The sequence below is a fragment of the Mercenaria mercenaria genome, chromosome 2 (genome assembly GCF_021730395.1).
Source record: "Mercenaria mercenaria strain notata chromosome 2, MADL_Memer_1, whole genome shotgun sequence".
Classification (NCBI taxonomy): domain Eukaryota; kingdom Metazoa; phylum Mollusca; class Bivalvia; order Venerida; family Veneridae; genus Mercenaria; species Mercenaria mercenaria.
The window spans coordinates 32419470-32444735 of record NC_069362.1 but is presented as its reverse complement, the minus strand read 5'-3'; the positions used below and the strand labels follow the sequence as shown (position 1 = coordinate 32444735).

At 34.5% G+C, this 25266-nt stretch overlaps 2 protein-coding genes across 3 annotated transcripts; both read left to right on the top strand.

Annotated features, from left to right (window-relative positions):
- The first annotated feature begins 8737 nt into the window (after window positions 1-8737).
- Window positions 8738-9643, top strand: LOC123562652 (RNA polymerase-associated protein LEO1-like). The gene has a single exon (XM_045355270.2). The coding sequence runs from the start codon at window positions 8738-8740 to the stop codon at window positions 9641-9643; it is 906 nt and encodes a 301-aa protein (XP_045211205.2).
- Window positions 9644-15923: 6280 nt separating this feature from the next.
- LOC123563652 (kyphoscoliosis peptidase-like) lies at window positions 15924-25266 on the top strand. 2 transcript variants are annotated; one of them, XM_045356570.2, is made up of 6 exons: window positions 15924-16095; window positions 19571-19779; window positions 20587-21536; window positions 23628-23798; window positions 23994-24134; window positions 24756-25266. In XM_045356570.2, exons 1-6 carry the CDS (start codon window positions 16018-16020, stop codon window positions 24980-24982), a joined length of 1776 nt encoding a protein of 591 aa, XP_045212505.2. In that variant the 5' UTR covers window positions 15924-16017; the 3' UTR covers window positions 24983-25266. The 2 variants fall into 2 exon arrangements, with proteins under 2 accessions (XP_045212505.2, XP_045212506.2); XM_045356571.2 differs by having other exon boundaries at window positions 16001-16095; window positions 19575-19779.

The following is a 25266-nucleotide window of genomic DNA, read 5'->3' as shown; positions in this document are numbered from 1 at the left end:
ATTTAGTTTAGTTTAGTTTAGTTTAGTTTATACTAATTTGTTTTAGCTCGATTGTGATGAAAGCTTTAAGCTTATTGTAACCACTCCGTTTCCTATGAAAACCACTACTGGGGTCATATGAGAAGTCATGGTCGTGACCCCAATGATGCTCGAACCCACTGCATTAAGCTGTTAAACTAACCGCCTGTTAAATTTCTATTCAAGATACTAGTCTTGGTGGGTGGGAAACACTAGTATGATGTTTTAATTTTACGGTAAAGATGATTTAGTGTTTATAATCCTTAACAAGTACATTTGATTTTCTAAGTTTTCTAAACTGTCGAAATCTAATGATAAAGTTAATCGACCGTTAACTCATCGCCTGTTAAAGTTTCGAACAACTGGATCCAGTTGTTTGCAAATGTAAGGATCGTGCTGACATGTCTATTTTATAACAAGTGAACATAAAAGTTACAACTGTTGGAAACGTTTCAGACAGTAAATGTGGTTAATTACGTTTTTTTCCACTTGGTTCTACACTACAAATATGTAGTTTATTGTAATTCAATTTTATTGATATCCAATAACATGGGGTCATTTTTACGATATTAATATTTAGACGTTGTCAACTGAATTTACCTCCAAGTCAGTCTTATTTTTTATCCCATTGGTAACTGGTGAGAGTATTGCAAGGTCATTTAACTCCGGCGTTAGCCTGTATTGTTAGATGGTAAATTGACACGAAATTCACGCGTTTTTTGCCCAAGTTTCCCCCGATATTTAGACCACGATAATCCGTAAATAGCCAATCGCAAAGCAGACTTGTACCCGTCTATATTTCATATACAACAGTAGCGTTGTATATATATCGGGGGAAACTTGGGCAAAAAAACGCGTGAATTTCGTGTCAATTTACTATCTAACAATACAGGCTAACTCCGGAGTTAAATGACCTTGCAATATTCTCACCAGTTATCACTGGGATAAAAAATAAGAATGACTTTGAGGTAAATTCAGTTGACAACGTCTAAATAATAATATCGTAAAAATGACCCCCTCTTATTAGATATCAATAAAATTGAATTACAATAAACTACATATTTGTAGTGTAAAACCAAATGGGTAAAAACGTAATTTACACATTCACTGAAACATTTCCAACAGTTGTAACTTTTTATGTTCACTTTTTATAAAAAAAGACATGTCAGCACGATCCTTACATTTGCAAACAACTGGATCCAGTTGTTCGAAACTTTAACAGGCGATTGAGTTAACGGTCGATTAACTTTATCAGTAGATTTCGACAGTTTAGAAAACTTAGAAAATCAAATGTACTTGTTAAGGATTTTAAACACTAAATCATCTTTACAGTAAAATTAAAACATCATACTAGTATTTCCCACCCACCAAGACTAGTATCTTGAACAGAAATTTAACAGGCTGTAAGTTTATCAGCTTAATGCAGTAGTCGTGGGTTCGAGCATCACTGGGGTCACGACCATGACTTCTCATATAACCCCAGTACTAGTTTTCATAGGAAACGGACTCGAGAGTGGTTACAATAAGCTTAAACAGTTAAAGCTTTCATCACAATCGAGCTAAAACAAATTAGTATAAACTAAACTAACCTAAACTAAATTACAACCCGTTAAAGTTTCGAACAACTTGGCCCAGTTAGAAAGTAAAACAACTACATCATTCTTACAAGAAGGGCATGATATAGTAAAAGGTATTCGTAGTCCTACGAGCATCTACGCTCTAACTATATCCTGATAGACAAAGTAAACAAATAAAAACAATAACTAACTAATTAACTAAATAAATAAATAAATAAATAACCTGGTTATCTTCTTGAATCAACGAATCAACGTATCTGTCATCGTGTTTCGCCAACATGCAAACTTCTCACAAAAACTAATTGTTCAGCATGCAGTCCAGTTTTGAGTATTTTTGAGAAATCCATATTTAACTGTTTAGCATTAATTTTGTGATTGCAAATGACTCAAAGTGTTAATGAACGTTAAATCTTAGTAAATCCGGTATTTGAGTAAAACTGAATTTATACAAGTAACCTGCATTCTTTCATATGCCCTACTGACAATTAAGCGCTAACGGTACAAAGATGATATTACTCTTATAAAAACACGTTAATCCTAATTTCTATAGAAAGCGTGGGAGAGTTTTCAATAATTGCAGTTTTTATGTCACGTGGTCTAAGTCGGATAGACAACTCGTGCCGTTGTCTACGGGATATATACAACTCGCTTTGCTCGTTGTATATATCCCGTAGACAACGACACTCGTTGTCTATCCTATACATATACAACGCTACTGTTGTATATGAAATATAGACGAGTACAGGTCTGCTTTGCGATTGGCTATTTACGGATTATCGTGGTCTAAGATTAGTTTCGTTGCTGCTTTATATACACACCCGAATTGTATTATCATTTTTACACATTCGTACTGGTTCAACATTTGTATATATACCAAACTCTCTGTTATCATGTCTAACAAATCAGCCGTGACTTCTCAGTCTTTTTCACGGATTTAAACCAGCGAAGCTATATATTCTTTCTCTATAATATTGTAATGCATTGTTTAGTTACACGAAAAGGAAAATATAACACCAAAATATTGTAAAATTGTAATTTCCAGTCTGTTAATGCCAAAGATAAATATTTTTTTTTGTATTTTGCATATTCGTAAATTTTGCATCTTCGAAAAAATTATAAAAAGTTTAAGGTACAATAGGGTTATTATAACAGTAGCTTGATCTGGGATGTTATATAGTCTGCCTATATATCCAAAAATGAGGCCTAGAAATTGGCTTTGTTGGCATTTTTTGTTAATGCCCGACAGCCATGTTCATTGTTAACTTTATAAAAGTTGGAAACTTTTCAGGGGGGCTGTCGCCTTCTAAGGGTGATAGTAAGGTCACAGCACAAGGTCAAAGGTCAGTAAGTGCATTTTTTGTTATAAACTTCAGATATTTGCAATTTTTGCTACATTCTAATACAAACTTGTAATTTTTTCGGTGATAATTATGAATTTCAGAAGTAAAATAGATTACTTCAAATAGATTTATTGCATTTGAGACTGGCAAAATTCAAAACGACTAAAGTTATTTCTATAGAATGAGCTTAAATTTTCGTACGCTGTAATATTTTGTTCATTTATGGAAGTTATCTTTCTCATGCTTCTAAAATTTCAGTTTTCTGGCTAACAGTTTCCATAATGGCTGGTTGGTTACCTGTAGGATTGTCTGTATGAAAAGTACAGGTAGAAAAATCTATGGCGCGTATTTTATAAAGACTAGTACAGTTAAACTTCGTTTGCTCGAATTCGGATTATCCAATTACTACTTTTTCTCGCTCGAACTCTGTGTCAGGTCTATAAACTAGATGATTGGGTTTATCACATTTAAGCATTGTACATCCAAGAGAAAGACGTGTAACACTTCAAGCAATTTTAATGCTCAATAAGGTGCTTTGTCATTATGGTGTTTGTGCAGATTTTCTTTCAAAATTCCCAGATATTGAGACATAAAGAAGAAAGATTGATTGAATCTAACGCTCTAAATACGTAATCTGTTGTCTTGTTTTCTTCTTACAGATAGACTTTAGTGAAATGGAAAGTTTTGAAGATGTGATTGACTGTATTAGAAAACCCGTCGATGATGATGAAAATAGAAATATATATCTTGCGAGATCTATAGTTACACTTATGTATGTGGTGCGGCTTAGGGATGATGTACCAGAACTTCTAACAGCTGAATTGTTGCTTCCAACAACTACTGACACTTTCCATGATATATGCAGGTATTTGTTTAAATATATATCAAATTAATCAGAGTAAAGATAAAACAGAGCTGCACTAATTACAAAAAAGGTAAGTGTAGGATTCCCGGAAGCTCTGAGCACCCCAAACACAACCACAGGGCCATGCATCACAGAAAAAGGAAACTGTAACGGAAAAATATAGCAGACGGGTTGCTTAAAAAAAACTAACAACAAATTCATTTTGATCATATGCAAAATACAAAAATGGGTAAGTGGTAGATAAAATGGTGGGTGTTGCCATTTTAATATGATGTTCCACTTTAACTCGTGTAACACCATTGCTAAAGCAAAATCTGGTTTCTTAAAAAAACACAGCAACAACAACAATGTATACGCTATAGCGTGATCCTGATTTGGTGTACGAAAAAATATGAGACAAATCGCTACTTTGTTAAATTTTGAGAGTCCTGTATATCTAGTTACATTTTATCCGAAAACTAAAGCATGTGAGTATATTTTGCGTAAATGGCATGACCTCCTGTTTACATTGATCACGCTTTATACATTGTATAATGCTTTCTCCGTCAAATTCTACGACAGATTGTTTTTCAAAAACAAGAGCACTGCCTTGCGGGTGCTGACGCTCATCTGATTTTTTGGTATAATAGAAATATTGTCCTACCCATGATTTTCTAAGTCTAAAAAGACCAATCATTCTTGCAAAAAGCAGGATAGAGTTATGTTTCTTGATATACAGCGTCCGCTTATGATGGTGAAAAACTGTTGTAAGTTTTAAAGCAATAGCTTTGATAGTTTATGAGAAAAGCTGACTTAAACATAATACTCAACCAAAAAAAAACTGATTTTCTAAGTCCAAAAGGGGCAATAATTATTGCAAAAAAGCAGGATGGTGTTATGTTTCTTGCTGTACAGGGTCAACTTATAATGGTGAACAAGTGTTACAAATTTCAAAGCAATAGCTTTGATAGTTTAAGAGAAGAAGTTGGCCAAAACATAAAACTTAACCAAGAAATTTGATATTTTCTAAGTCCAAAAGGGGCCATAAATCTTGCAAAAAGCAGGATGGAGTTATGTTTCTTGGTGTACAGGGTCAGCTATTGATGGTGAACAAGTGTTGCAAGTTTCAAAACAATACGTTGGATAGTTTAGGAGAAAAGCTGACCTAAAGATAAAACTTAACAAAGAAATCAGATTTTCTAAGTCCAAAAGGGGGCATAATTCTTGCAAAAAGCAGAATGGAGTTATGTTCCTTGCTGCACAGGGTCAGCTTATGATGGTGAACAACTGTTGCAAGTTTCAAAGCAATATCAAAACAATACGTTGGATAGATTAGGAGAAAAGCTAACCTAAACATAAAACTTAACCAAGAAATCAGATTTTCTAAGTCCAAAAGGGGGCATAATTCTTGCAAAAAGCAGAATGGAGTTATGTTCCTTGCTTCACAGGATCAGCTTATGATGGTGAACAACTGTTGCAGGTTTCAAAGCAATATCTTTGATAGTTTAGGAAAAAACCCTGACCTAAACATAAAACTTAACCAAGAAATCTGATATTTTCTAAGTCCAAAAGGGGCCATAATTCTTGCAAAAAGCAGAATGGAATTATGTTTCTTGGTGTACAGGGTCAGCTAATGATGGTGAACAAGTGTTCCAAGTTTCAAAGCAATACCTTTGATAGCTTAGGAGAAAAGCTGACCTAAACATAAAACTTAACCAGAAAACGCCGACGCCGACGCCGATCAAGTGATGACAATAACTCATCATTTAAAAAAAAATCAGATGAGCTAATTATGTTCTTAATAAAAGAAGCAATCAGTTAGTAATGGTACTCTTTTCCAATTGATATACTAGTTTTAGATCGAACGTAACATACGTTATCCTTATACTTAAATATTATGTAAAAATAAAAGTGAACAGTTAAAATCAATAAATGCATCAGTCAATATGCCGTTGTATAATTCTAGTCGTTTAGATATTCCTTGCCGGATCATACAAGGGGAGGAAAAAGATTTTACCACTTATCGTCACGACATATCTCCAGCGGAATGGTGCGTTTTTATGTCAAATGGCGTATGGCACTTGGTTGATATTGATAGAATACTCTTTAACACTACGTACCACGAAACAAAAGGTAGAACTATACTTGAAAATGAGGGTAAAGCGATTGTAGAAGGAGAAGAGCAAGTAGAAGGTGAGGAACTTGTTGCTTTCAGCGAATTTTGGTTTTGTACGAAACCAAACATACTCATATACTACAATTTTCCGGATGACGACGAATGGATTTTCCAGGACAAGTATAGTCGTCCAAAAACTTCTGAAGACTTTGTATTATTGCTATTTACATATTATCAATACCATATTTTAGGACTGCAATTTCTCATCCAGTGCTCTTCAAAACTCTATACCAGAAACGGACAATGTACGATATCACTTCAGGCTGATCCATTTGTTTTGCGAGCTAAGTGTTTCCCGTATACCCTATCCCTTATAGAAGGCACTGGGGATATATCAGGTATAAAGGCGGATGATCTACCATTGTTAGTGAGATATGCACCTGGCATTGACACAATATCTTTCAACATCAGATTTCCGGTTTTTGGAGAATATGTATTTGAAGTATCAGCGGAAGATCATGATGACAGCAGCAGTTGTCGCCAATGTTTTGATATCGTCATTGTATACGATGAAGCGGACCCATACTGCCGGAAACTCCCGATAGATGCGGGCATTGTCGGGTATGGATATGGATATACAGCGAAAGATGCTGGATTAAAAAACCCTAGTAAAACTGGCCCTACTATAAAATTGAATTCACAATCGGATGACGGAGGCATTAAACCCTCAATACTTACTTTCCAAATTGACCATGACCTGATTGATAAACTACAGTACAGCTCAGATATCAAAGGCACATATGTTGATCACAGTAACAGTTACTTTATCAGCTTAATCATTTTAAAATGTAGATTAGAGTTAGTTTCATAGCGGGTAATATTCAACTGTAGTATAGTATACTCATATATGTACAGACGATATCTTATCATTGCACTTAAAGTAACATGAAACGGCATCAGAATGAAGTAATGTATTAATCTTATATGCGCACCATAAACAAATACATTATACGACACCAGTATTAAATCAACAGTACTTAACAAGTTATTTTTTATTTGAAGCATTTTCTGAGACGCATGTTGATGCTGATAAAGGCAAACTTACCGTAGTAGCCAACGTAAAGACAGAAGGGGAATATGCGTTATCTATCACAGCAAAACCTAAACAGTCTGGCGATAATCCAGAAACAGTCCTCAATTACTTGCTGACAACAACAGTTAACAAATATGATGGTATGATGAAAAACACACATTAACAGCGAATACGTAAACATTTTCAGTAAAGAACGAGCCTTTGTCACCTACGTATAAAAGATATTTATCATAATTTTAAAAGATAAATTATAAAATAAAATCGAATTCTCAGAAACACGAGTAAACAAGATGATGTAATGATCACAATGATATTAATGACTGATGTTTGCATTTTTATAATACACTTACGAATTTTCAGTCTCAAAAACAACATGTACTTTACTGAATACAAAACGCTGTATTCAACTCCCATTGTATATGAAAAATATATAATTCTTAATGACGTAATAATTGCTTCTCAACGTTCCACGCTTCACAAAAAGTTCACCGTTTTAAACGTGTTTTCATTGTTATTCATCTAAAGTCACTTTTGGGAGATATAACACTAAGAAAAGGTCTATTTATAAAACAATTTTAAAGCGTCTCTTGGGATCCAGCACTGGCAAAATCCACTTGAGCCGAATACAACATTGCAGACAAGGTAGCTGTTGTAGTAACCATATTGTGTTGAAAAGGGTAAAACATTTCAGCAAATAAAGGATGTTCAATGGTACCGCAAATAAAAATTAGATCGCCCCTAATTACTTACTTTCCAGATTAAAGCTTTAAAGTTTGCACGGCAACACATTGGACGTGTGCACATTCAAATGGTAGAATATGCCAAATCCTTAAAACGGTTTTTATCAACCTTTTATACCAGTATATCCCATAATTTGTCTGAAAAAAATGAGACGATTACAATGTCTATGGGAGACAGCTATTGCTTAGCTGTTTTTTAAAGTTATGAATACTTTACCAATATATAATAGAAATATTTGCATTACAATGTACTTACCTACACTTTCATTTTGTCTTTTCACAGAGGAATAAGAAAAGCTTATCAAGAAAAGAAAGGTTGATTTAATAATGGAAGCCAAGATGAAAGAGCGCAGTTCAAAAAGGGCTGAAATTATAGAAAAAATTGACTCCTTGGAGGAAGAGTTGATAGAACTTCGAAAAGAGGGTATGAATATCAAATAACATTGTATGTTTACTTTTTTCTGTGTGACGGCTTTTACAAAATTAGAAGTTCAAAAAGGTAAAAACGGATATCTCAGTTGATGTGCAGTATTTCACTTGTTGATTTAATAATGGGATCAGTCGAGATCTCAGTTTCGCCTTCCGATGCATAAAGTTGAAAGAAGCCGATTGAAATATTGAAATTAAAGTGCATTTCTGAATTTCAGTGGCAAGTATGGCGAGTATGGAAGACAACAGTTCGTCAAATACGTTAAACCAGGAGCAAAACTTGCTCGACCATTTCAGTCAGTCGAATCTAAATGATCATAGGTATAACACCAAAAGACCGAAGGACTAACAAAGATGTACTGACACTACATGACAATGAATCAGAAGTTACATCAGGGGAAGAAGACTCAAAGGGCGAGTCATGTTTAGAAACAAGTGAATACAAAACCGATGCAGAATTATGTCCTGGTAAAAGTACGAATGATATCGACCTTGATTCTAAAGCGGACAATGAATATACATGGGGTCATTTAACAGCACGCGTGAAGATAGAAACACGGACGCTGAAACTATAAAAACTATGGAATGTAAAACAACGAGTACTTATGAAACAGATCAATTGGAAGACGGAGCAGTTAGAAAAGAGACTGAAGGAGGTCTTGCGGACGAACCATCTTTGAAATATGCTATAGATATATTCGAAGACGGTGCAAATTTGAAACAAAATGAGGTAGATTTTGAGTTTGCAACATCCTTTAGAAATGTTACAGAAGAATGTGAAGGCGAAATAACTTTGGAACCAACTCATGTAGGTGAATGTGTAAAAGACGACCCATCCTTCAAGTATGTTGTATTGGAAAACGGGTCAACTTTAAATCCGAATGAAGAAGAGACAAAGAACGAGCCAGCATTACATGCCTCCGCTGAAAAACATGAGCCATTCACTAGTGATAAGGAACATAAACACGAGAACAAGCCAGCAGTGCATGCCTCCGCTGAAAAAGATGAGCCATCCATTAATGATGAGGACCATAAACACGAGGACGAGCCAGCATTGCATGCCTCCGCTGAAAAAGATGAGCCATCTATTAGTGGTGTGAAACATAAACACGAGAACGAGCCAGCATTGCATGCCTCCGCTGAAAATGATGAGCCATCTATTAGTGATGTGAAACATAAACACGAGAACGAGCCAGCAGTGCATGCCTCCGCTGAAAAAGATGAACCATCCATTAGTGATGAGGAACACAAACACGAGAAAGAGCCAGCATTGCATGCCTCCGCTGAAAAAGATGAGCCATCTATTAGTGATGAGGAACATAAACACGAGAACGAGCCAGCATTGCATGCCTCCGCTGAAACAGATGATCCATTCATTAGTGATGAGGAACATAAACGTGACAATAAGATGAATCGTAAAACACTGAAAGAAACACCTGCTCTTCGTGATGTGAAGAAGAAAACAAAAATTTGTCGCCTGAGTTGAATTATTAATTCGTTTTAAAAAGGCAAATTCAAACAACTTGTAACTATGATATGCTGTATGGATGGCTGCTTTCTTTGGATATGACTTTACCTGTTACATTTGTCATTGGTTATCAAACTATAAATTGAAAAATAATTATACTTTTATATCAATCCGCTATACAGAGGTTTTTGATTATATCTACACAGAACTTACATTATATTTCATATCATTTCTTTTACGGAAACCATAATTGTAAAGGAGATCGTTGCTATGCACTGGTTAAAACCTTTACAGCTTAGTTACTTTTCAGCTTAATCCATCTCTTGACTGAGTAATAGAAGATGTATTCTAACAAATTACCTATTACAATAATCTGTTTCGTTCTTGACTGTATATAGATATCATTCATATTCACGAAAGCATATCTGGTCATTGTTCATATCATTCCAATATTGGCAAACGTTTTATATTTGGAGAAAAGTCTGAACAAAAATGAATGCCCGTTTTGTTAATGACATTTTACTAATATAAAGACAAGCGTTTACAAACACTTATTTTTTTTATTTTAAAATGGTCGATTTGTTTGGTTGTTTGTTTCTTTGTTTGCTTGTTTTGTATACTGAACCTATAGTTGATAACAAGTTCGTTCATCAGTCTGATTTAAGCAACATTTTATAATATTTTTCACATTTTATATTGTATGTTAGAAATTTATTCAAAGCACTAAAGGTTCCTTACATAAAACTGGAAATGTATGCTTTATTGTCTTCATCAAACTGTGTAATTATCCCCCTAAAATATAACCTTTTTTAAGAATTCCCAATTTATACCGGATTAACCACCTTTAATACAATTTTTCAACATTATTTCAGTTTTGTATTGGTGGTCAGTTAAAATAACGGCTTCTCCTGGTTATGTTACAATTACTTTGTTAACTGTTTTAGCAAGTACCTAGCAACATTCTCCCATGAATTTAACTGCTTTAGCAAGTAACTAGCAACATTCTCCCATGAATTTAACTGCTTTAGCAAGTAACTAGCAACATTCTCCTATGAATTTAACTGCTTTAGCAAGTAACTAGCAACATTCTCCCATGTATTTAACTGTTTTAGCAAGTAGCTAGCAACATTCTCCAATGAATTTAACTGTTTTAGCAAGTAACTAGCAACATTCTCCCATAAATTTAACTGCTTTATTAAGTAACTAGCAACATTCCTCCATGAATATAACTATTTAAGCAAGTACCTAGCAACATTCTTCCATGATTTTAACTGTTTTAGCAAGTAACTAGCAACATTGTCCCAGGAATTTCTAGTAGAGGACGAATGTTTTTCAGCTAAATCGTTCCGGGAGCATTTGTCTAACCCGAGTGCCAAACTCCAGACCTCTTGGTTACTAGTCATAGTATGGCGTTGATCATCCAAATAGAACACGATGCATTGTTTAAAGTTTTTATGCACATTTGCATTACATGAACTTTGTTTTTCAGATTCCAAGTTATTCTTATTCAGTTTGAAATAAACAACAAACACTTGAAGATCAGTCTTACAAAACTGGTCTGGAAGATTGAATTGAAGTAGAAAGTACAGAGCTATTCTAATCACAATGTTTAACATTCATTTTGTCATACACGTTTGATTGTCGGGCCTGAAAATATGCCACTTGATGAAAGGAACTGCCACTTATACAGCAATTTGTATAAGAATGTATTTTATTATGTTATGCTTCAAGAAAAAAAACCAAGGACCAACATGTAACAGGAAAAGCCACATACAAAGAACACAGCCGCTAATCAAGCACTCCACATCGAAATGGGGGTGGTGGTGGGGGGACATGTAAAGGTAAACGATTAATTCAGAAATTTATTGAAATTAGGAATACAGAAAATAAACGTATTATAAAGATTTCAAATACGTACGTTTAATATAAATTTAGTTAGAACAAATGAACTTTACAGAGACAAGAATCTGCAAATTTACTCTTGTACATTAAGTTATTAATGTTAACATTTCTTGATGATCTTTTCATTTCATTTGTACACTACATTTGTCTTATCTGCTGATAAATAAATATACACTGTGTTTCAGAACGTAATATATCAATATCACATACAAATGAAATAACTAGGTAAGCTGATAAATACATATATACACAAGAACTCATACATGCTAAATTTCTTTCTACATTGAAATATATGCTGTTTTCCCCCTTAAACATATAACAATAATGCGATATGCTGCAGTATCATTTTACATGTCCGAGTCCTTTCAGACCTTTGACGACGAAGTCCTTGGGTAAGGCACTAAACGTAGTACAGGATTGCGGCCAAATTCTGTAGGTGCCCTAAAACAAATTTCTATTACGCATTATTTGATAATTGATACTTTGCTTTATTGGCTGTATGGTCATTTTTTTTATAAAATATGGAAGATCAGAACTATAAAGACGGTCAAAACATTTGAGTATATTGAACATTCAAGAAAATCTAAACTGTCTGTATGAAGCTTGAGTTTTAGCTTACTTACCAAAGTTGTAAGTCATCAGTTACCACTGTGGAAGAAGGCATAAAAGTACTACCGATGTTTTGAGGTACGGATTGTCTTTGCAAAAACATAAAAGAAAAATGAAATATCTTTTCAAAATAAAATTGTACTTTGCTTAGGAACACCTAAAAACATTTAAGTTGGACGTAATTATTTCACGTGACCCTCTTGTAATTATTTCGTACGACATATAACAACGCGAATGTATAACTAGTGTTCAACACGGTTTGCTATAGATTATTTCGGTTCTAAAATGTCTTTTATTGTAAAATTTAGATCAACAATGATAGAACTGTTTCTTGGCGCATGTGTTGCGCCAAATGGTAGGTCGTCACGCTCCTTTGTTTATACACGGCAGGACCGGAAATGGTAATAAATACGTCTTGCGGAATACTTCCATTAGGGCGCAAATGATGGCGAATTATTCTAGAACTGTTAAAAACATGTAACAATAATATTACTTCTTGCGTTATAAAAAAGAGTACTGTCAATTCAATTAAAAGACAATAGTTGAGGCAATGTACATGTTTATTGCATGAATCAATGCTTTCATTTATGTAATTTACGTAGTAAAGATATAAGCTTCTCAACAGTTTTCTGATGGAACAAACATACGTTAAAGCTATGTTGCCTAATAACCATTTTCTTGGAAATTTTCCTGAATGAAGCCCGTCCGTTTAGCTCAGTAGGGAGAGCGTTGGTCTACGGATCGCGGGGTCGCGAATTCGATCCCTGGGCGAGGCGTATGTTCTCCATGGCGATTTGATAGAAGATTTGTGTCTGAAATCATTCGTCCTCCACCTCTGATAATTCATGTGGGGAAGTTGGCAGTTACTTGTGAAGAACAGGTTTGTACTGGTAAAGGATACAGGAACACTGCTTAGGCTAACAGCCCGCCGTTACATGACTGAAATACTGTTGAAAAAACGGCGTTAACCCCAAAACAAAAACAAAAAATCCTGAATGACAATATATCGAATGTTTATGTTATTCGACTTGGTTTGTCTTTTTACCTGCTTAAATTAGATTCTATTTCATTTATTCTATTTATTCATTTTAAATATAAGATCAGCAACTATATCTCTTCCCTAGAATAACAAGGCAGTCTGAACGACAGCTAAATCCCCCGCCACTGCTATGGATAGTGAAAGGGTAAACCTTTGATTTTAGCTGTGACCTTGACCTTGAACTGACATGGCTGACTCATGAATTCTGCACAACGTCTTGAGGAGGTGATCATTTGACCCAAGTTTCATGAAAATCCTTCAAGGGGTTTAGGAGATACAGAGCTGAAACCTTTGACCTTCAGTTGTGACCTTGACCTTGAGTTGACATGGCTGACTCATGAGTTCTTGATGAGGTGATCATTTGACCCAAGTTTGATGAAAATCTTTCAAGGGGTTTAGGAGATACAGAGTGGACACCAAATGGAAGGCTCAAACCTTCTACCCTAAGTTGTGACCTTGACCTTGAGCTGGCATGGTTGACTCATAATTTCTGCACATCATTTTGATGAGGAAATCATTTGACTCAAGTTTTATAAAATTCCTTCAAGGGGTTTAGGAGATATAGAGCGGACACGAAATGGAAGGCTCAAACCTTTGACCTTCAGTTGTGACCTTGACCTTGAGCCGACATGGCTGACTCATAAGTTCTGCACATTGCCTTGATGAGGTGATCGTTTGACCCAAGTTTGATGAAAATCCTTCAAGGGGTTTAGGAGATATAGAGCGGACACAAAATGGAAGGCTCAAACGTTTGACCCTAAGTTGTGACCTTGACCTTGAGCCGGCATGACTGACTCATGGGTTCTTCACATCGTCTTGATGAGGTGATCATTTGACCCAAGTTTTATAAAATTCCTTCGAGGGGTTTAAGAGATATAGAGCGGACACAAAATGAAAGGCTCAAACCTTTGACCCTGAGATGTGACCTTGACCTTGAGCTGGCATGGCTGACTCATGGGTTCTGCACATCGTCTTGATGAGGTGATCATTTGACCCAAGTTTGATGAAATTCCTTCAAGGGGTTTAGGAGATATAGAGCGGACACAAAATGGCAGGCTCAAACCTTTGACCTTGAGTTGTGACCTTGACCTTGAACCGACAAGGCTGACTCATGGGTTCTGCACATCGTCTTGATGAGGTGAATATTTGACCCAAGTTTGATGAAAATCCTTCAAGGGGTTTAGGAGATATGGAGCGGACACGAAAGTGTTACGGACGGAAGGACAGACGGAAGGACGGACGGAATGACGGAAGGACGGACGCAGACCATTCCTATAATCCCTCCGCCACGGCGGGGGATTAATAAAACTGCGGTAGTTCTTTGTATCGAATTCGATATTATGCAGTAATCGTCGTAAAATTATATTGATCATAAAAGTAATATTACACTACTTGTGTGGAATATTTTGATATTTCAAAGGGACATCAAACAAAACCTTTCAGTAATTTAAAATCCGATTTTAAATACATATTAAGATATAAGTTAAACTTTTTTTCTATCATTTCACATGTAGTCAAACCAGTCTGTAAAAATGACCTTTAGGACATCAAAAAAATTGTCTTTGTTGACAAGTGATCTCTCAACACATGTCGATTTGCACTATTAAAGGTCCAATACTAAGGAAAGTGAACATTTGAATTTCTTTTAAAAAGCACAGAAACTATTTCATTTTATTGGAAAATGAAAGTTGGTATGTAGAAATTCGAAATAAATCGCAGTATATGTACAATTATTTTTCTATGAAGTATGAAGAAAGTTAAAAAGACCTGGGGGGTCATTCTGTCGATTCATTGAAATTTCAACATAATACACATACATTTCTTTGAGTTCCAAAGACCTTCAGTAAATTTTGACCTGCCAATCTTCATTATTTAGTGTCTTGCAGAAGTCTATGCACTGGCTATGAAAAAAATTGCCAACTCACTTTCCCTTAGTAATGGACCTTTAAAATTTTAGCATTCATTGTTAATCAAGAAGGTTACCTTCGTAAATCTTCTGAATAAATCTTTGTTTAATTTTACATAAATCCTACCCGGTACTCGTACTTTATTTATGTGCGTTCTTTGGAACTCTATGACATTTAACAACTTCTTAATTATTTTGGTCTTTTAGCATTTTATACGGCATGTAGAAAGCTGGTGTCATCTAAATGAAGGACTTGGAATATTATTTGTATATAACATGGATGACACCAAGTCTGTACGTTTACATAAATTCAATCCACATTTCGTTGAGTGAAATTTTAGATTTTTCAAGATACAAGAACATAAAAATATAACTGTACATGTATAGAGTATGAGAAAATATATGTTCAAACAGTTATAAACCCTAGCGCTTTCGGCTTTTAAAAAAGAACATCCTTTTCAAGGGTAGCATATATCAGAACAATAACGATGTATATTCCGCCCTTATATTCCGATATACAAATGCTAACATTAACTAATCTTAAGGTATAAAATGGTGCGGATCGGCCAAGAAAAATTGCCTTAGAAATATCTGACATTTGACGATGACCTAGACCATCAGCCGACATGCTAATATTTACGCAAAGTTATATCAAATTAGACATACAGACAGTCATAGACAACCTGCTTCGGTTTTTGTTGACGGTTAAATCGGATAAGGTTGTTGGACATGTAAAACAAATACTTTGTTTATAACTTCCTCCTTTAATATTTTTACGATGTATTTACATCGTTCCATTGCCAAAACTCGCGAACCCTTTGAATAAGTATCTCCAAGTATAATTAGTATTACGATTAATATCTATTGTTATGTATGTCGCAACAAATTTGTTTTAGGGATTACTCGGTGTTATAGGAAGTACATCTAGCAGAAAGGATGGAAATTATATCAAAGGTTCATTCTTACGACGAAGAGACCATATCATTTTATAATATAGACGAGCACGTTTTTCGGGTGAGTATTTCATGTTACTTTTTTTATTATTATTATTTTCGGTTGTGAGAATGAAATATATATATTTAATGTATTGATGCTGTAACACCGTACCATTCGGTGCTAGTAGACAGAAAAATGCATCAATAGTAGGAGTACTTCTTAGAAGGAAAATTGCAAAAAAAAGTGTTTGTTTTTTTTTCATTAAATAGAACTGTAAAAAAATACCATCGCCAGCTTTCATAGCCAAATCGCTGGCTTGTCGATGAAATTGTCCCCCTTGAAAATACGGTATCGGAGTTTTCGATTTCTCGATGCGTTTGGTTTTGCTACTACAGAGATATAAGGAAATGATTTTTTAAATTGTAATAACTTTTTTCTTTTTTATGCCACATAATTTATCCACGCATGAGCACAAACTTTCATTATTATAATGATGTAAAAATTTTGTGATTTAATAGTAACTTAATGCTTCCCTTCTCGTTATAGAATTGATACTATCACTAGAAAACGGAAGGGAAAAGGGTCAATTTTCATAAATGACCACTTTTCAAATAGAAATTTCGTACTTTTGTAATTTTAGTACAAATTTTATCCACATATGTGCACAAAGTACAAAGTATGAAAATTTTAATGGTGTTTTTAAAAATGAAATTTATCATGACCTTACTTAATGCATCACTCATCAATCTAAATCAGTCATGTTTTAATGAAAAACTTTTCTGGCAAGTCAGTGTGTTTGTGAAACCCATATTACATAGCTATACCTAATACACTGATCGATTACAGTATGATTGTGTTTAATCTTGTTTGTCTTTTTTCTGTTTTTTTTTTTTTGTTTTTTTGTTTTTTGGTCATATAAAACTTTTTATTTTTTTAATGAATTATTTAATTTCTTTATTTTTTGCTATGTTTACTTTGTAGTTGATTATGAGATCATCAAATAACAATATTGGAATATAGAATACAATGGCATTATTATATCTAGACAGTATTCAATTTAGCGAACTCAGGCCATACTTCTTCCTGGGATAAATGTCACGTAAAACAATGAAATGGATCACAATACTATTTATTATAACGATTATAGCGTGCTGATCCTTTCCGATAACCTGACCGTTTATGATCGATCTCATATACATTATTATTATTATTATCATTATTATTATACCAGATTTATGTAGCGCCCTTTTCATGATCAATTTCACGTTCAAAGGCGCTTTACATAGTTCAAATGCAGCCACACCGGGTGCATAATTCATCCTCTACTAGTACAGACACAGAGCGATCTGAACAGAAGGACAGAGTGAGACAAAAGCCCCATTATTAACAAAGTAATATATTATACATTGTGACTGTTAACAAGACGACAAAGATGTTGTTTAGCATTGTTAACTTTTATCTGGCAGGCCATTTTTTTGTTTCTGTATCTTGTCAAATTATCTTTAAACATTTTATAGACATCTAACGGACACGCAGACTGATATTCTTTATATTTAGTTATATGTTATGTAATCGAAATGTATATGATTAATACGGAAGCCCTGGGAGATTCATTACGTAAATTAGTTTGATTTCTTACTTCAAAATATTCCTTTCTCCTAACTTCGTGACTTGTAACTTTCAGCTTCAATTTCAAACGTTTTCCCTTTTAATTTCAAACGTATTCACTTCTGTGTTCTTACTTCTAACTCTACTTCCAGCTTCTTGCTGTCTGACTTCTTACTTTTGCCACAACTAGCAGTATTAGTTATTTAAGAATGTCATTTTCGATGTTCGAACAACTTTTGTTCTATGTATTGCATATCAAATAAAATTTGTGAAAAGATCCTTTGGAAGCATAGGTTGCAACCAGGCAACATAACAGCCATAAGAGTCTTTTCATGAGAGGTACTGGAAAATGCAACACCCTTTCACGCTCATCTTTTCCTAGAAGTAATGACATTGAAAACTGTTAGAAGTCATGAGATAAAAAGTAAGAAGAATTGAAGTTAAAAGTCCCTCAATGGTTTCACAGATTTTATTTTTTATTTTAGTGAAGACACACCATCCTAATCAGAATAATGCATCATGATAAAATCTAACAACATTGCTAATAAAGATACCATATGGTCTTTTTTCGTTTGTTTGTTTGTGTTTTTCCTTTTCTATTTTTTATTCATCGAGACCTTTTCAGAATTCGGATACATCAAAAACCTAATTATGAAAGTTTGTCTTTATTGTTAGATGTTCACAATTATAATCGTTTTCATTTTTAGCTCACCTGAGCACGAGGTGCTCAAGATGAGCTTTTATGATCGCCCTATGTCCGTCGTCCGTCGTCGTCCGTCCATCCGTCCGTAGCCAACAATTTGACTGTTAACACTCTAGAGATCACAATTTTGGTCTAATCTTTATGAAACTTAGTTTGAGTGTTACCCTCAATAAAATCTTGGACGAGTTCGATATCGGGTCATCTGGGGTCAAAAACTAGGTCACCAGGTAAAATCAGAGGAAAAGCTTGTTAACACTCTAGAGGTCACAGTTTTGGCCCAGTCTGAATGAAACTTGGTCAGAATGTTACCCGCAATAAAATCTTGGACGAGTTTGATATTGGGTTATCTGGGATCAAAAACTAAGTCACCAGGTCAAATCAGAGGAAAAACTTGTTTACACTCTGGAGGTCACAATTTAGACTTAATCTTAATGAAACTTAATTAGAATGTTACCCTCAATAAAATCTTGAAAAAGTTTGATATTTGGTCATCTGGGGTCAAAAAATAGGTCACCAGGTTAAATCAAAGGAAAAGCTTTTTAACACTCTAGAGGTCACAATTTTGGCCCAATCTTAATGAAACTTAGTCACAATGTTACCCTAAATGACATCTTGGAGGAGTACGATATTGGATTATCTGGGGTCAAAAACTAGGTCACCAGGTCAAATCAAATGAAAAGCTTGTTAACACTGCAGAGGCCACATTTATGACTGTATTTTCATGAAACTTGGTCTGAATGTTAATCTTGATGATTAAGGTCCAGTTTGAATCTGGGTTATGTACAGTCAAAAACTAGGTCACCAGGTCAAATCAAAAGAAAAGCTAGTTAACACTTTAGAGGCTACATTTATGACCATATCTTAATGAAACTTGGTCAGAATATAAATCTTGATGATCTTTAGGTCAAGTTAAAATCTGGGTCCGGTGGGATCAAAAACCAGATCACTAGGTCAATTCGAAGGAAAAGCTTGTTAACACTCTAGAGGACATATTTATGACTGTATCTTCAAGAAACTTAGTTAGAATGTTAATCTGTTAGTCAGGTTCGAATCTTGGTCATGTAGGGTAAAAAACTAGGTCACCGGGTCAAATCAAAGGAAAAGCTAGTTAACACTTTAGAGGCCACATTTATGACCATATCTTAATGAAACTTGGTCAGAATGTTAATCTTGATGATCTTTAGTTCAATAGGTCAGGTGAGCGATACAGGGCCTTCATGGCCCTCTTGTTTCTTTGAACAGATAGACTTTACAGAGATAAAAACTTTTGAAGATGTGCTTGACTACATTAAGAAACCCATCGATGATGATGACGAACACAGGAACATATATCTTGCGAGATCTATAGTTAGTCTTCTGTATTTCGTACGGCTTACGGATGATATACTGGAACCAGTTTTCTTTGAATTGTTGCTTCCAACATTGACTGCTAGTTTTCATCATATGTGCAGGTATATTGCTTACATTAGTAGGGGTTAAACTAGAAATAAATGTCTTTAACGTGTATTTGAATTTAAAATAGTTATAATATGTAATCCTATATTTTCAGTAATTGTACAAATATAAAAAAAATATCTGAATTAAGATGGATAATCCTTTGTCTAATTGTATTCATAAATTATAAAATGGCAGTAGTATAAAATGATTGAAAACATACACTTGTAACCAATTACATGTAACAAATGTAATTGGCAGTGCTATTATAAATAACCGAAAAGTTTGCCAAAATATTCATGTATCAAGATATGAAAGTATATAAATACCTACTAAGGATTATTTTATCATATTTTTTTCTAATATTGTTACGTCATGAATTTGCTTTTGTTGCTGACGTTGTTAATTTTACATGAAAGATCGAAATATCTTTCACTCGTGAATACAAGATTTATATTGCATCTCCTGTTCTCTCAATAAAAGAACTGGCGTCTTAAGTGAGAGAAAAAGACAAGATGGCTTGAGAGAAAGAAAAGCTAGTTAAGATTCTTGTAAGCTTTCAAATCAGTTTTCTTGAAAAAAAATATTCAAAAACCGCAGCTTTGAAAAAAAGCTTGTAATACTGTATCATCATCATCAACAACACCTGGATTTCAACATTATTCGAGAAAAATAACTTTTTCATTATATTGCGTACGCTATACACCAAACGGATGTATCCTAAGTTATTGGGAAAAAAACACACTATCATTCGTATTTATATTGACAAATCAGACCAGACTTTAACAATGATTTCATATAATTATTTCCTCCTATCATTTTAGTAGTTTAAATATTCCATGCCGTATCATACAAGGGGAAACAAAAGATTTTACCAGCTATCGTCACGAAACATACCGAGCCGAGTGGTGTGCTTTTATGTGCAATGATGATTGGCACCTGGTTGATCTAGATGGAATACTCAGTGCCACTACTTACCACGAAACAGAAGGTAGAATTGTTCTGGAAAGTGAAGGGGAAGCAATCTTAGAGCATCAAGAGCAAAAAGAAGGTCAACTATTGGTTGTTTTTAATGACTTCTGGTTTTGTACAAAACCAAACAAAATAATTTCTTTCGATTTTCCAGACGAACGAAAGTGGCTTCTTCTGGACAGCCCGGTGTCTTCTGATGAATTTGAATCAATGCTATTTACGTATGTCGAGTTCCATATTTTAGGGCTTCAATTTCTTACCGAATGCTCTTCAAAACTCCTTGCTAAAGATGGGAGATGTAAGATATCTATAAAGGCAGACCCCTCAGTTTTACGGTCAAAATGTTTTCCGTACACATTATCTCTCATAGAAGGCACTGGGGACATATCCGAAACAAAGGCGGAAGATCTGCCTTTGTTGGTGACGTATGCACCCGGCATTGACATGCTATCATTCAACATCAGATTCCCTGTTTCCGGTGAATATGTATTTGAAGTGTCTGTCAAAGATCTAGACGATGACGACATTGTTTGTCACTGTTTTGATGTCGTCATAGTATGTGAAGAAGCTGATCCAAACTGCCGGAAACTTCCAATAGATGCAGGAATAGTTGGGTTTGGATACGGACACGCTGCGAAAGAAGCTGGATTGAAGAACCCAAGCAAGGCAAGTCCAACAGTGAACGTTAATCCACAAACGGACGGTCTCACGCATCCTAAAACACTGACCTTTCAAATAGAAAACGATCATATTGATACAATCGAGTATGGATCAGATATTATAGCTGACAATGACATAAATGGTAATTATCAATTATCAATATTTATTTTATGTTTTTCGGTGGTTTATCGAAATATAACGGTGAATTATATCCTTATAAACTCACTGGCCACTCAGTGAAAATTATCAAATCTGATACCCGGATTAACGTCAAAAAGTTTACCGAGCGTACTGAAAGCCGGAAACAATATGACGATGACGTCGTTAAAATGACGTCATCTTTGCGATGCTTCCTGATAAAATTTCCCGCAAATTTCGACATTTTATTGAAATAAACACAACAAAAGTAGAGCTTTAGACAAAAACTAAACAGAAAAATTGTTGGTATCGATGTAATATCACGGTAATTTCACTCGTGAACACCAAAAGTTGTTATTTTCACGAGTGGCTGCGCCACTCGTTAAAATATCACTTTTGGTGCCCACTCGGTGAAATTATAACGTGATATTACACCGAAACCAACAATTATCCTCTATGTAATTGATTTCAAAAAGTAATATCCTCTAAACTTTTTTAACTTGACAGCATTTTTATTCTTATTGTTGCTGTTGTTGTTGTTATCTCTGCCAAATATTGATATAATTAAATGAGAATTTGACACACTATTTAAATAACATTTTGTTATTATAACATAGAACAAACATAACAATCGGGCATAAATTCATTGAGCCATTCTAATTAAAGTAAGATAATGCGAAATTCATAAGTCACCTTATCAGTAAATCCATAATGACTGCTGTACATTTAGCACGTGTGTGATTTCGGTAATTCTTATTATGTACTCAACTCGGTAAGTTGAAACATGGAACATCCATCAATATTTTCCAAATTAACGTATTGATTTCATATAATGCCATCACCTTGATGGATGCCAAAAACGTTTAAATGTCGACAATTTTCATTTTTAAATACTCAGCCAGTTGAACAAACTGTGTATAAATCAGCTAAATTGAATATGCAACAAAAAGCCTTGCGCCGAGAAATGTGCATTCGTTCTTTGAATTTGCGCTCAATATCTCATAAATATGATAACCAAAGGTACACTTTTGCTTCTTCTAGCTCTTGAAAATTGTTGCCCACAAAATTGTTAAATCCTTCAGACCTGACCACTTCCTACATAGGAAATATAGTAATGAGAGATTTTTTTATTTTAGGATTTTCTTTGTAATTATCAGGGCCCAATGAATTTAGGTGCGATTGTTATCATTTTTATGATTTTAAACAAAACGAACATTGGATAATATGACCAATTTTCATTGAAATATGTCAATTTGGCCGGCATTAATTGTCCCGCATTGAGTGTATGCACGCATTGAATGTACACTCTTAAACCTATGTTAAACCTAAACCTAACCCTAACCTTTATTTAGTATATTATACACTCAATACGTGCGTAAATCCAATCGGTGCAGCTTAATGTTGGCGATGTCAATTTTGACAAAGATGATAACAACAAAAACCAAGTTGTGTTGAGTGTAGTACATATATCAATATGCATTTATTTAAGTAAAATATAATCAAAAGGACGATCATTTGGAAGCGCGGAATACAATCAAGGAAGATGTGATTTATTCTATTTATAACGGCTAATAAAATACGCCGAACTAGCACCGTCTTAAGCGAAACTCTAAAATAATGTTTAATGAACTTTGTGATCCAAATGGACCGGATATAACGTCATCACTTAGTCCTCTCAGATCAGAGGCAGAATAAAATTGTCATTCAAAATTTCATTTTCCAATTAAGCGTTCGGAGGGTTGAATAAACCGTTCAAAAGTAAGTTTGGCAAAATAAGTCATACAAATGGTGAACGCCAAGAAGAAGAAGTCATGCAAATGTACCATGCTAACTTGACAAAATACTTATTTTCTTCATGTAAATATGTTTAAAAAAAACAACTAGACTGTAATTTTAAAGAATCAAACAATATCGCTGGGAATATTGTGTATTTGTCGTTTTACTCGTTATAGATATAACTTGATACCTCACTGATTGGAAAGATTCAGTCACGTTATTTTTGTTATTCTGTAACAGTTTAAGCATGTTGTCTTCATGTATTTATCTGCTTCCGTTTCTTGTAAAATGTTTTAAATACCCGAAACTTACCTTGAAGCATTTTCTGAGACGCATGTTGATGCTGATAAAGGCAAACTTACCGTAGTAGCCAACGTAAAGACAGAAGGGGAATATGCGTTATCTATCACAGCAAAACCTAAACAGTCTGGCGATAATCCAGAAACAGTCCTCAACTACTTGCTGACGACAAATAAAAATGAAGATGACGGTATGTTTGTATGTTCATAAATTTTACTGTCATAATGCTTATGATATAGACGGATAAAGAGGGTAATTTTTCAGTACTGTTTATTCAAATATATATAATGTATTTTAATGACATGAGGTAATCTGTTGTTGTATATTCAGTGCTGTAATACAGCGAAGAATGTATACTTACCAGAGACAACGATTCACTTTGTAGTTGAACAAGAACAACTCATGAAGAAAAGAAAACTTGATTTGATATTGGAGAGTAAAATGGAGGACCGAATTACAACGAAGAAAGTACTTACAAAAAAGATCGACGCGATAGAAAAAGAGCTGCTGGAACTACGCAAGATGGGTATGAATTATTGATATGTCTGATGTTTAGAAATCTATCTATTTATAAGAGTATTAGTTTTCCGTTACTATGAGTGAGATTAGGTACCAACCGTAAACTGCCAGGAGCTCCAAACGTTTTTTTCTTTTTTTGCTATCGATGAACTACTGTGTTGTTTCGCCTTACTTGAGCTTTTCTTTTACTTATTCTAAAAGTGTGCGCGTGTGCGTATATGTGTCTGAGGGACAGTGTTTATTTATCTTGTGCGAGTCTACGGTCTAAGGAGACTGTGTTTTTGGAGCGTGGCTTTCCCTGTTAAATTTCCTCCTTGCCCGAACACCCCTACACACCCATGTTTGCGTCTTGAATACAATTAAAATGTACTTATTGTTAGATTTGTGAAGCAACCACTTTGCTTTATCGTTCTACTGAGGTTTCTATCTGTTGCGAGCCTACTTTGCGTTGAATGGCTCTGATCATGTTTGCAGTGCTGTGTGTGTTTCCGGGAAATCCGCCTTTACATTTTACTTTTTTCTCTCTTTATAGAACAATCGTATCCGATATTGTTGCAATAAAACATGAATAAACTGAGTTTCTTCGCTATGAAACTTTATGGGAAAATCGTTTATATATCTTTTATAGTGGAAGATGGTATTGATACTACCTTAAATGCAGCATCAGGAGACCATGTTTATGAGGGTGATCGTTGTAGTCAGTCAAAGAATGAAGACGCTGTAGATAGTAGTGCAGTTCTAGCAGCTGGCGAAAATGATGATAATGCCACAGCAACCTCATTGTTAGCAGAGGAGGCTGGAACCGTCTCAACATCAAAACTGGCGAAGAAGTCCAAAATGTGTCATCTTATGTGATTATTTCTGAATAAAAGTGAAGACATATTATGATTTACTTGCAAAAAAATAATAAAAAAGAATGCGTTATTAAGATATCTAAACAAGTCAAATTTGTTTTCTAAAATTACATGTTTATGATACGATTGTATGACTGACGAGCTTACACGAGCGTAAATAAATAAATAATTATGAATATAGTTTGACTTTGTGCACGTTGCTGTATTTTCATTAGAGTAAAAGCATTTACTTTAGCTTCAATGCATTTATGTTACTAGTAAATAAACCTATTCATTCATGTTTTA

Bases quoted from the DNA above. Each gene is read 5' to 3' on its own strand.
- LOC123563652 (XM_045356570.2), top strand. From the start codon at position 16,018: ATGGAAATTATATCAAAGGTTCATTCTTACGACGAAGAGACCATATCA. The intron at 16,096-19,570 runs GTGAGTATTTCA...TTCTTTGAACAG, and splicing joins TAGACGAGCACGTTTTTCGG to ATAGACTTTACAGAGATAAA. The intron at 21,537-23,627 runs GTAATTATCAAT...CTTACCTTGAAG, and splicing joins AGCTGACAATGACATAAATG to CATTTTCTGAGACGCATGTT.
- LOC123562652 (XM_045355270.2), top strand. From the start codon at position 8,738: ATGGAATGTAAAACAACGAGTACTTATGAAACAGATCAATTGGAAGAC.